We start from the raw sequence: 13,553 nt of genomic DNA on the forward strand, positions 1-13,553 counted from the left end.
AGCCCTGGAGACACGGATGGCACATAGAATAATAGGTTACTCCTGGCAACCTGGGTTAGTCTCTGTTAGCAAGACCGAGAATGCACAATGTATGCAAACACTGTAGTTCGCGTCCCCGTATTCTCTCTCTTCCTCTCCCTCCTCCTCTCCCCCCCCCCCCCCGAAATACTCGAATTACTGTTCTTCGTCCAATAGGATGCTCGCCCGGCTGTCAGGATGCTTTTGCAGCTCTCTTCGAAGCTAATGGAGAGGCGCGACGATCTGTTTTCCTTAAAGCACTTCAACCATCTCGCACCGCGTTTATCTCGAGGAAATGGTGCGATATGTCTCGCTCGCGTAGCAATTTTCTTTTTGTGAAATATATCGCTATTCCCCTCTAGATTCCACGATGTCGACGCATCTGGGCATACCCTGAGTGACTGACATTAAACGCTTGCATTTTTTTCCGTTATTAAGTGCATCCATTTTCTATAATTATTTGCGTCTACTGGTACATTAAAAAAGTGTGTCTACTTACCTGAGAAATAAAAATGTAAATAAATAGTATCTCACACGATTTTTACGATCATATACTTTCAGCAAGTAATATCAAGTAGATGAGATAAATATTTGTTGATAAAAAAAGCCCAACTTTTTGATAACACGACAAAATTGATTGAAGCACTTTTGATTGAAACATAAATCGAGGTATGCATCGGGCAATATAATTTCGCATTAGATATATATATATATTGCGTATTCTCGCACTATGTACGTTGAATATAAATAAATTTCTTTAACGTTTGAAATGAATAATATGAGAGGCATATCATGAAAGTGTAATAAAAATACACATATTGCGTGAATAAATTCGTCTGACGTATCGTATACGAATTTTGCCTCTTCTTTTTTGCTGTATATTCTTATGGAAAAGAATAATGAAAGGTCAAATAAAAAGACAAATGAGAGAGCTCATTTGTGTAAAACAGATGAAACGTTCTCTTTATTCGTATTCGTATGCCATCGAGTATTTATCTTACGCGATCGGACATTTCTCAGCTTAACGTGTAACAGATTGAAATTCGGACATTAGTGACTATAACTCTAGGGCCAGGCTCGTGTCTATTTACAATAGATCTTTGTACAAAAACTAATTTCATATAAACAGTAAAATCCACGTCCGTGTACCGCGTCAGTGATCGGGAACGAAGACGTCGCTCCTTAAGAGAGGATTTTCTCGAGTTTCGGCGAAGTCTTTCGAACAAATATGTATTTCTTTGGGTCGTTATAAAAATTTTGCGTAAGAAAACATGAGCATTGATGAGCTTCGAATACGATCACATTAATATTGTTAGTATTTTGAGAGTAAGGCTGGAGAGAATAAGCTTTTGATCGTGGATGATATTCTTCTTATAACCGTATTATCTTATAAAACTGTCAGAGTAACCTGAAAGCAGCTTATAGATTGTAAAAGTTCCAAAAGAATTAGTACGTGAAGTACATATAAAAAGATAATGTTTTGTGCGCGACTTGGAAACCGGAAGTATGAATAAAATATAAAGCGCCGTTGAAATTTTCTCTCAGCTCACTTTGACCCAGCCTCATCTCTGGCTTCCTTCTTGTTATTGACGTTAACTACTTAGGGGTTAGACTCTTTGTACGTTATGATATACCGTTTATATCTCTCAGTATATGGCTCAGTAAAGAAATAATTCTGGACATGTATGGTTACTCCCTCTATCTCGCTAATGTCATTTATCTCGTTTTTCCAGTAAAATTATGAAAACGTAGATATGTCGTTTGCGAGACGGCATCGATGTAACGTAATCTCGAGAGGAGATCGCGTACCCGGTCAATACGATCCAGAACGACTGCCCGTCAGCTTCTCTCTACTGTTTTGTTTGGTAAACGTTAAGTGTATTTCGCAGAGTAGTTTGTAACTCGCGTACCAACTACGGAAAGATAGACTTCGCGTCTCGTGAATCCACATAAGTGGATCTCTATAATGCTGCTCTCTCCGCCCGTATTCGTTACGTTTACATTTACGCGTGTAAATATAATCGTCGGCGGCGTATTAGAAGCTCACGAGGTCGATCCCGTAAAGGGAAATTCCTCCGAACTTATATACAGCTTTCTTGTATTCGATTCGAGCGTGTCACCACTTCCGGTTGATGGAATTTGCCTTGCGCGGAAACCGACGATGAAACGGGCCTCTGCGGCATCGAAAGCCCTTTGCTCGTCCTCTGAAGGCTATAATATACCTGAAAGCAAGAATCACGTCCGATATTTATCAGACTATTGTATTGATTAACGATATAACATGTGCACAATACGCAATTTTTATTTGAACGTATAAAAATTATGCAATATTGATGCAGATATTAATATATATTTATGAATACATTTTCAAGTTTTGAACTAAGTTTACATATGTCATATAAGAGGAAAAAAAAACTTCAAATAATTCAGTGAATTCGCGCGACAGGAAATAATAGGGTATCTACTTTTTCTCATTTTATGCGCATATACTTATTTATGCGCAATGGAGGAAACAACATATGTCACATATGTTGGCAATTTCCTGAATGAAGAAAGCAGCTTAAGAGCCAAATACTAAGCATTTTTGTGATATATTATATGTATACACTTCCTGTTTTGTCATTTCAGTTATATATTTTTACATGTGTATTTTACATTTATAAATTTATAATTATCTGATAAGAATTTTAAGAAAAATATTAATTAGCAATATTGTGTGATTTTTTAATTTAATTTTGATGTAATTTAATGCTTCAATGAGAAAGTTGTCGATTAATTTTCCTTTCTCGTATTTGTCTAACACGTTGTAATTATTCAGTCACCTAAATAGAAAGCGATCGCTTACGAAGAAGAGCGGAAGTCGAATGCAAGATGAGTTACGTACATCAGGGCTGGCCTCGTCGAATTATCGAGAAAACTTCGACGTAATTAAACTTACGAAAGCGCAGATAACTCAAGGCTCTGCTAAACCGGAAAAGTTAAAGTGGGAGACTGCTGCATATTGAAGCAACCGATTCCTTCTCGCGACTAACTTCCCATCACTCCGCTTCAAGCTTCTAATATTTAAAACGATCTCTCTAATTTAGCTTTGCGAAAATACCATGCAGACGAGGAAATATTTCGATGGGAAGATTAGGTCGAATCAAGCATTACAAAATCGTAGCGTTTATTCGATATGTTTGAGCACGAAGGCCACCTATTTTTAACTTCTTATTTTTAATTTCGCTTAAAATCGCTTGCTTATTTTCCGAACAAGAACGAGAATTAACTTAATTTATAACTTTATAGAAATATTAAATAATAAATGCTATTATATGCAAAGTTTTCATCACAAATAATGATTGTACAGTTACTTTTGTAAACTCAACACATAGTTGCATTTTACTTAGAAAAATCACAGCTTACTAATTTCTTCTTTGACAAAGAAATCAATTTTCATACGAGGAATCAGTAACAGACTGCAATATCAAACATAGTCACTTACGTTGTTACGCTGATTGTAGGCGTCCATGGCCATCTGTTTGAAATCAGCCATCGTGGGCGGATGATTATAAGTGCTTTGCTGAGGCACATGATTTTGCGGATAATTTAGGGTGGGCGTTGGCAGACAGTCAGTCAATATCGGATCCGGAGGCAGATCCAGACCGTGCTGAACGATCGGCCTTTTCTCCGGTGAGGCGTTCTCATCGGTGGCGCGATCTTTCTTTCTTCGTTGTGGTGGTGTCTTGTAGACGGGGGTGTACGTTAAGGGTCTTCTTTCTGGGGACAGATTTACAGAAGCCATGCAGAAACGAGCGACTAAGCTGCTTAGTCGATTAAATCAAGAAGGGGGCGGTTTTTTCTATAAATACTACCTCTTGTAAATACAACCTTGATTCGTGTCATATATTTTTTATCCCACCGAGAAAGCCGAGGATTTGCACTACTCTATCGATGAAATTTTCATTACGAAACGCGAATTCTACGAGAAATATCTCGATTTTTAAGCATCTCAATCCAACCTCGTTTTCTCGACATTATCATTATTCGCAAAGCTCGCCCGCCGACGCAGTTCGCGTATTAATATTGCAAATGGAAATGTATTTTCATGGAAAAAGTAACATCGCGCTGAAATGAATTTAAATGAGAAGTTTGTTTCACAGACTTGCTTGCTATATAAGTACAAAAACTAACATTACGTGCTTGTTATCGTACTCTTGGAAAATGATGTCAGAGTTTTATTATGTTCACACGGATTTAAAATATGTACTTATGTATAATGTATTTTTTCAATCGTACACACTTTTCCCTATCTCGTTTGAAAATATCTTGCACAGAACTTAATTTGTAGTTACCGCAATTTTAATTATAGAAAAAGCCCCATTGGATTATTATTATTCGCTGTTACAATTTTATATATGCACTCTAAAACGAAGTAGTAATTTATTAAAAATATTAAATATTGATATCATATTTTTATTATTATTAGAAATCCTGTCAATAATTTAATCATATTATATTTATAAATATATGAGAATTCAAAGAACATGTAATTCTAGATGTAAAGATATTAATGTTGTAATATGAACGTATTGAAAATCGGCAAAGTTTAAACGTATATATACATTTTCAAACTTCAAGGTAACAATAGACTTAAGCTTAATTTAATATTACACACACTTTCGTTATCGCTCAATTTCCTGTATCATTCATCAGTCTTTACCGAAGTCTACACGAAAGTCGTCAATATTTTATGATGTAACTTGTTATGTAACGGCTTTGCGGTTCTCTTGAAAGGAATATGATTAAGAAATTTGTTATATATCTGTAAGTAAACTAATAGAAGATATACTTTTGAGTCCGATAATAATTTCCGTAGTATAATTGAACCATTACGTATGCATTATTTTTATAAACCATAAATTTTGTAAAAAAGATTGAAAAGTGAGATAAGAGAGAAAGAACATTATATAGAAATAACTTTAATTTTGGAAAAACGAATTGGTCGAATACATATAAATGTCTGATTGAATTATTTCACAAGTATATATTTTGTAACGTATTATTGTATATTTTTTATTTAAAATTTATTTTCCATGTATCATATAAATTTTGAATAAAAGATAATACAATAATATTTCATAATAAACGTTTGTAAAATAATTTCATGATATTTTTTTTATGTATTCAACCATTTCGTATTTCTCAAAAATTAAAATTATTTTTATAGTGTACTTTCTCTCTTTCTCTTTTATCTCGTAGCTTTTCAATCTTTTTTTATAGAATTCAAGGTTTATATTAAATAATGCGACGACCTAATTAATTGTTGACATAAAAAAGGAATAATCAATACACACAAGCAAATTCTTTTCTAACGATTGGCTTATCGGTGGACTCACCATACTCGTTCGGTATGATGTCCGGATCGATGTCATCGACCGCCTGCTTGGTCTGAGGGTGCACTGGGGTGGTTGCACCTGCATTAGGCGGCTCGCATACGATGGGAGCGTGCTTTGGACTTCCGGGTCGGCCGGTGGAGTGTTTCCGGTAGAGCGCCGCCAGGATTCCAGCAACGGCCAGGGCCAAAAGGGTCGCCATGGCTGCCAAGCCCAGCAACAACGGATTCAGCATCGATGCGTCGGTGTTACCTGCCGCGGCAGTCGATGCAAAATGCTCGATCAACTGGAACTTCTATCGATCTTCCTTTCTCCCTTTCACTCCCTTCGCTCCTCGCGATATAACAACTCGAGACTCCCCCCTTTCCCTCTTTTTTTTTCGCGAATCCTACATTCTGTCCAACATGGAATAGAACTTGGCAACTCGTAAAGTAGGAAGCGTTATAAGTAACTTTTCTTTCATCACTCGTTTTCTCGCGTATTGAATGAGGGGGAAGGAAGAGGAACGACGGTTCGAATTAAGGGTTGGTTTTCCGTACTTTCCAATTACTTCCGGATTGTGTTGCGCTGCTCGTTAGGTTGCTGCAAATTTGTGAATAGAAAAAACCGAGGATTGTAATAATTAATGTTTTGTTACGTTCCGGCATATTCGGAAATGATTTTTCCAGGCATACTACTGTGGCCTTTCTCTTTGTCTCGATAAACGAAGGTACGAGAAAGGAAGCGATTCAATATTTCCCTATTATCGACGCGTGACAACGCCGTGCACAAAGAGTACGTACAGCTGTAGATCGAAAAGAGATCGCGTTGAACGGGTAGACTGCCTTGATATATATATATATATATATATCGTAAAGCGCTGTTCTAAAAGTGGCCTGATTGCAAGAGCCCCCTCCCTCCCTCTCTTTGTGATAATGCCGCTCACAGGCTGGGTGCAATTGTTAGAGCTTGAGCCGCGCTGGAAAAAAATTGTAACTGCCATTCGACGCGATAGTTTGTTATGCCAACAAACTCAATTTCGCATTTGTTTATTGTATAAGACAAACTCGATTAAAATTATATTTCCAATCTTTTTTTTCTCTCCCGCTACAGTTTCATTGGATTATATCTCCGCAGAATATTACACAATGTCACAATATCATAATACTATGCACTTTGATCGTATAAGAGTCCAGTTTATGCTCTACAGCTGTGATTGCATGCACTTTTTCATCTTTTATCAATGTTCTGGACAATATTTCCTCAATTTATTCGCAATTACATTTATTCTACGTTGATTTTCTTTATTGAAGCTAATTTTTAACAATAATAAAACATATGTATTATTTTGTTTTCAAATGAACAGATATATATGTAGATATTGTAGAATCATCCATATATATTCATGATTCTTACGTTCAGAAGAACATTTATGACAATAACATAAATAACATAGATAGCATTCCTTTGTACATTTCTAAATTCTTTTTATTACAATAATCTCTTCGACTGTCAAAGAGACAAACATCATCAATATTAGGCATCCTTTAATAAACGTGACAATAATAATTAATGTAGATATGTTTATCATTATCACTCCTGCATATAAATATGCATTCCTGTGTTATATTCGCAATTGTATATGAAAACGCCCTGCTGATCTGTATTTTCTGTGTGTGCAAGTCTTTACTTATATGCATATGAGTTTCCAGCAAGTTTCACAAGAACAATATAATTACATCAATTAATGCACACCTACAAAGATACTTAATATTCGCTTGTAAGGAATATCCGCGCAAAAGTCCATTTTTTATCTAGGTTACTGTTACGAATCGGCTCGTGAACATCACATGTAAATATAAACTGGCTCGTATATGTGAGACACTATGGACGTTAGAGACCATGTCCTCTTGACTTTCCTCGTATTCCCTCACGTGCATTTATCTCCAACCATTTCATTCGAGTTTCCTTCAGTCGAAACCGTGCATTCTATACAAGTTATCATTTCAAATATAAGCCTTTAGAGTATAATATAGTTTATCTGCTAAAATGCACAATACCGCGAGAAATTATAATTAATGCAATAGTTCGCATTCGTGCATTATCAAAATACGTTATTGTCGTTTTATCTTGGTGCAATAGCTATATTAATAATGGCGAATATTATGAATACAAGTTACCCACACTTTCTGTTATTACATTACATGCGATAACTAAAGCTTAAACGAGCGGTAATTTCTGAAGCGACGAGCTCGCAGCTTAGTTAAAAACACGAAAAGATGGCAGCGATGCGCCTTTTAAAGCTCGTTTAGCGCTTTAAAACCGACCGCGGCCCATTCAGAATCTCAAAGAAATGAAATGGTGTAAACGAGATCGCTCCTAGACTGCAAGTACAGGCTATAACTTTGATGTTTCCGATTTGTTGTTTGCAGTTGCAGTTAGCACGAGGCGGCAATAAATACATTTTTTCAACATAATTACCTTAATATCGTGAATAAATTGCACGTCTATTAATCATGGATTATTGAAAGTTTTAGATGTGGACATAAATACTACTAATAATATATTTTTGTACTTTAATAATAATATATTTGAACAAAGAATAATCTATAGATGCTAAAGACAAAGTCTTGACAGATTGGAAATATATAATAATTTAATCATATAACAAATGCATTTCTGTTATAATTTATAAATTTCTAATGTATATATTATTAGATAAAACGCACGTGGTATGTAATTACAATATTACAAAACCAAAATTTTTATTCTTGAAAGTAATCTCATAATATAGTAACAAAATTATATATAAAAAGAAACTGGTTTGTATTATACGCATCCGCTTATTAAATTAATGCTTTCTTTCGAGCAAATTATATTTTATGTATTTTGGGCTCGGTTAATGGTTGTTTCTCGTGAATATTGCGTATTACTACGAAGCGACGAAAAAATGTATCATTAACAAGAATTTTAAGACATTTGATTTCCACGAATTACAAAACTGCATTAAAATAATTAAAATAACGGAAAAAATACAAGAACAAAAACAACCTTTTTCGCATCGTTTTTAGCATTTTAAATTTTTGGTATAATTGTACACACGATGGTGTATTCACGCTCGGTTTATTTTGCATTCAACATCGTACTACTATTCAGTTAAATTGAAACAGATAGTATACATTACACGTAATATTAGTGTATTCTGAATTCGAATTCCAATTGTTTGTCGGAATAAATTGGTATTTGGAATTAACAATTCCAACGATATATTCGTCAAAAGCGTTGTGTGCTTGCGTAAATTGCGAGCGAATAAATTCTCGGCAAAAGTCCATTATGCAAATGTTAGTGAGCGAAAGGATGTATTCAAGAGAGGCGCTTCTTAAGAGCTCGCTAGAAAAAGACGTTTAAGACGCATGGCATTAATATATAAAATTTCATCCCGAAAACATAACGACCGAAGTTTGTTAATAAGAAATAAAAGATTGTACGGTGCTATAAGAAAATGTCCATAATAAAATCTGAGAAGTGGAACGTTTGAATGACTCGATTAATATACGATAACAATAGTTTGGAGCTAATTAAATAATCCAATCCATTAAAGACTGAAAAAAGAAGATCATCGAATCGTTGATCGAGATAAGCTAATAAAATTCGTGCAAACCGGTCGCACACGCAAGAAAGACCGAAAAGAAGCGGCTGATGTAATCTCGATGTATCGCCTCTTAGTTCGGCCACCGTCGGCGTCGTTGAAATTTTTAAAAGAATCGTAAATCTGTTGTTATCCGCAGTCCTGCAGAAGACAAAAGGTAGCTGGAATTCTCGGTTTGACGGGTATCCAGGGAGCATTCGTGATACTCGTTAAAGTTTGATTAGACTTTGATTGCCGGCGGAAAGCGGACCAATTTAAACTCCGTCTCGCGGACTGCAAAAGTAAAGAAAAAAAAAAAAAAAAAAAAAACGAAAGAAGAGAGAAAGAGAAAGAGGAAAAGAGAGAGAGAAAGTAAGCGGAATGACATCCGGCGAGCAAGTGAATGCGGACATTACGTCTCGGCTTTGCTGCGTTCCCTTCATGAAAGAATTTAGTCGAGAGCAGAGCTGCCTGTCTCCTGCTTGTACAACCGACGCGCGGACAGTATGTTTACACCAGGATATGTCCCCGGCACCGGGAGTAATTAAACTTTTTCCAGTGTGAAATTGCAGGGCCGCGCCGATGCATTTACAGGGAAGAGTTGCCCGATCGCGACGAAAAATGGTAAAAGTAGATATAATATTACAAGGACGAAGAAAAACGGCGACGCCGAGTTGCATTTTCTATTTTTATGCAAGTTACGACAGATAACAGCTTTCTTGCGTTTGAATAAAAAAAAGATTCCAACGTAATTAGTGATGTTGGATCGGACGTTTATTCGGATAAAATATAAATTACTGACGAGAGAGAAGAATAAGATAATGAAAACATAAGATGAAGAAAAGAATACACTGAAGCTTTATGAAAAATATTCGTCTGCTTCCTCATAGAACTTGGCGTAATTATTATAATAACTCGTGTCACACGGTTGAAGGATTAAAGAGAGAAGGAGTAGGTATCCGCGCGCGCAATTGTTTGCCTTAAACAGGATTTTAATGCACTCAAGCTGCTCTTTTGCCGCGCGTCGTGTTGACTATGCACTTTGTCTTACCTGCGTAAATAAGGCAGGAGCGAACTCGACGACGCCAGAGAACAGCGTCAGGAGGAATTCTTTGAGCCACTTGACGTTGTTGTGTATGCTCGTGTTAAGGAACAGTGTGCTACCGGTCATTCAAAAAATCTGTCAGCAGACTGCCAGAGAAAGCAAACTCTCGCAGCGCGTTGAATTCAGGTATTATTAGTTGACATCTGACGCTGCAAAGAACTGTCCTCTCTCTTGTTAATAAAAAGGAACGGCTCCACTTAAAATTCTTGCGCGAGTATGACATCAGTTTGAAATAAAATCTTCAATATAACGTCAAGATATATATATATATATATATATATATATATATATATATATATTTATTTATTTATTTTATATTTATATTTATATATCTATTTCAATTCAACTGTATAGTAGTACGGTGTTGAATGCAAAATAAACCGCGCCTGAATGCACCATCGTGTATACAATTATACCGAAAATTTAAAATGCTAAAAACGATGCGAAAAAGGTTGTTTTTGTTTTATATTTTGTTCATTATTTTAATGCAATTTTGTAATTTGCCTGGAAATCAAATGTCTTAAAATTCTCGTTAATGATTAGAAATTTTTTTCCTCGCTTCGTAGTAATACGCAATATATATAATATATATAAAACGTATAATATAAAGAAAAAATATATAAAATATAAAATATATGTATATATAAGATATAAATATTTTATAAATTTGTAGCTGTATTTGTGTTTCTGTCAATTTGTTATTTCTTTTCTTTCATTTCATTATTTAGCGAAATCACATCGAAATAGTTTAATCATCATATATGTAAACGCGCAGTTTTATCGAAAATTATCTTGGCTTTTATCTGACAATAATTAATGAAATTATCTTTTTTGTAGCTGAGAAAAAGAGATATTACTTTTGCGAAAGATTTAAGCAAAAGTATATAGGTACAGATGCATTGTAAAATATATTACGCGCGCTATCAAATTTTTCGAACACGCTCGCGGAAACAACTTTCTCGTAACGTTTTGAAATATCGCCCGTCAGCAATCCGCTGTATAAGCATCGACGTATCTCAGGCCACTGCAGCGAGAGGGAAAAAGAGTTAATATTGACGTTTCCGTTTATCTTGTCGTTGGATCGTGTCGTGTCCTCCGCGAAGATGTACGGCCTGTTGCACGTATGAAAACAATGTCAATCGTAGCGCGATAAATCGAACCACTTGGTACCTCTTTTTGTAACGACTAGTTTCTCGTTTTCTCTTCATCATTCACGTATTCGACAATAAAACTGCGGTAACGGAGCGAGACAAGCGAGAAAATCAGAGACTGCCTCTGCGTGAACGGAGTTCGGAAGCAGGATTTCGCGGAGCAAGTTCTTCGCGAGCTGAAAAAGAGAAGGCGAGTGAGCCGCTTTTCGAGAACGGGTGAAGTAATTCGTTCCAAATCGAAGCAATCCCATGAAAGCCCGAAAGCAATTTCGAAAGAATTGCATTCTGAGACCGTCCACGTGGTAGCCCCGGGGCCAAACAACCGACTGTACCGCGAGCGAAAACGCCGAAGGAACTTTTACAAGACCTTGAGGGCCTTGAGAACCTTGAGCTAGAATTCCCGATCGATTTGCGAAAAGAATCTGGTTTCTAAGGTACGCTCATTTCTTTTCCTTCAGTTCAACGGGAGCCAAGCGTGTTGCAAGTATTATCCCTTCTTTCCGGATAATTACGTTCCACTTTCCTCTAAGACGGTGTCTATATTTAAAGCTCTTGGTGTCGAATATAAACGAGAGCGAACTCGCAACTTGTAATATATCTAATACCTTGCATAACTCTTATCGCATTATTTCTCGCACCCCCTCGTTCGATGCGAAACTTTTAGGATTAATTCTGGTAATCCTTTTTAGATAGTTACGCGCGACTTATATATGCGAATGGAGTTTCCAACAAGAACATTTGCGTATCGCCCCTAGCAACCAAGAATCCTCTCTTCCATTATGTTCTCTTTTCATTCTCCATATCTCGTTTCTGTCTCTTGTTTCTTATCCGCCTTTTCATCCGTCGGGGTCTCTTCTTCCGTAGGACATTAGCGTTCGAGAAAGATAGCGGTAAAAGAAAGAGGTCTTTCGCATTTTTTTTATTTCACGCCGCAGGTCGTGTTTAAGTCGAGGACACGTTCTCGCGTGGGCGAGCAAGAATATTCGCCATCCGTTTAATTTTCCTAATGGATCAGCCGGTTCACGTTCAATGAAAGATTACGAAATAGAGGATGCGCAAAAGAGTCTGCTACAATTTTCTTCCTACTTGTCTTAGCCACGCCGGCTTGCCTTACCGCTTTTACCCCTCGTGTTCGTTTTCTTGCGCCACCGTGGCGTGCCGTGTCGAGTTACCGTTTTTCTCACTCCCGTGCAGTGGCGAGAGAAACTTCTCGACTTGAATCATATCTTCTTCTTGGTGTGTCGGTATCGTTACCGACTAGCGTTTCGTTCGCTCGTAGCCAGTTTTTGTTTTCCTTACAAGAGATACCGGTAAGGTACGCAAAAACATTTCATGGAAAATCTCTCCCCGCAAACCGTAACGATTTGTTGGAGTGAAGGAAAAGGGAAGCATTTGTTCCGGAATGTTATAAGTAAGAAGAGTGTAAAGTGGAGATTCACCTCGATTCTCTATAAAATAGAAATGATATAATTTCATTTGTTTTCATATCAAACTTTTGTGTGATTCAATACCTATAACGTTAATAAAATCATTCTCTCCCAATGTTGTATTCTTAATGTTGTTAAAAAATTTCAACAGAGTAGTGTTTATTGAAAATATATTAATATTAAAATTTAACATAACACACAATTAATATTATAATTTAATGATAAATCCATAGAAATAAGTAATGTTATATATTTCTTTTGTGCGAGAGATCGAAATAATAAAGCAGAATATTAGTCTAGGGAGGATCAGAATAAGCAAACGCGGACGTGAAAAAACGCAGCACAAAGACTGACAGTGCCTTCTGTCGCTAACGGACCCCTGCGGCGCTTTATAGGACAATACTAGACGGGAACAATACAAAGAGAGCCCGCAAATTGGCTTCGATGGTTTGTAGACGGGGTCGCCATTCGGGCAAATCAGCGCCGCGCGGTTACGGTCGTCAAATCAATATTTGCACCTCGCCACCCTCGCACACAGAGAGGCAGTGTGCAAAGTCAGGCGTGTCGGAATTAGCGAAGAAGGAAGGAAGGAAGGAAGGAGGCCGAGAATAAGGAGGGTCGCACCCGATGGTGAATGGTGAAGGATGACGACGACGACGACGATGATGAGGGGATGGTGCGGAGAGAGATGTGAGGGTGGTGGGACTATGTGGTCGGCGGTGTTGGAAATCGGTGGTAAACTGAATTAACCTCGTGTTGACCCGCGATCGTATGTTACCAATGACTTTCTATTACGTTGTCGGAAAGCTGGATAAAGTCCATTATAATCAAACATTCGCCGTGAATGGAAAAGGAATGATCAAAGTATCG

General features: G+C 36.8%; 1 protein-coding gene and 1 long non-coding RNA gene across 8 annotated transcripts in view; one reads left to right on the top strand and one right to left on the bottom strand.

Moving 5' to 3' along the window:
* The window catches only part of LOC140665399 (uncharacterized), a 397,969-nt gene that overhangs the window by 104,177 nt on the left and 280,239 nt on the right, over positions 1 to 13,553 (top strand). The window lies entirely within an intron of this gene.
* LOC140665391 (neural cell adhesion molecule 1) overlaps positions 185 to 13,553 on the bottom strand; it is a 100,697-nt gene continuing 87,328 nt past the window's right edge. The window contains exons 10-12 of the mRNA XM_072891478.1: positions 5,397 to 5,645; positions 3,503 to 3,777; positions 185 to 2,240 (exon numbers count right to left, since the gene is read on the bottom strand). Of these exons, the coding sequence (XP_072747579.1) occupies positions 2,100 to 2,240; positions 3,503 to 3,777; positions 5,397 to 5,645 (665 nt within the window). The 3' untranslated portion in view covers positions 185 to 2,099. The remainder of the gene's footprint in view (positions 2,241 to 3,502; positions 3,778 to 5,396; positions 5,646 to 13,553) is intronic.

This window comes from Anoplolepis gracilipes, chromosome 4 (genome assembly GCF_047496725.1).
Source record: "Anoplolepis gracilipes chromosome 4, ASM4749672v1, whole genome shotgun sequence".
Taxonomy (NCBI): Eukaryota; Metazoa; Arthropoda; class Insecta; order Hymenoptera; family Formicidae; genus Anoplolepis; species Anoplolepis gracilipes.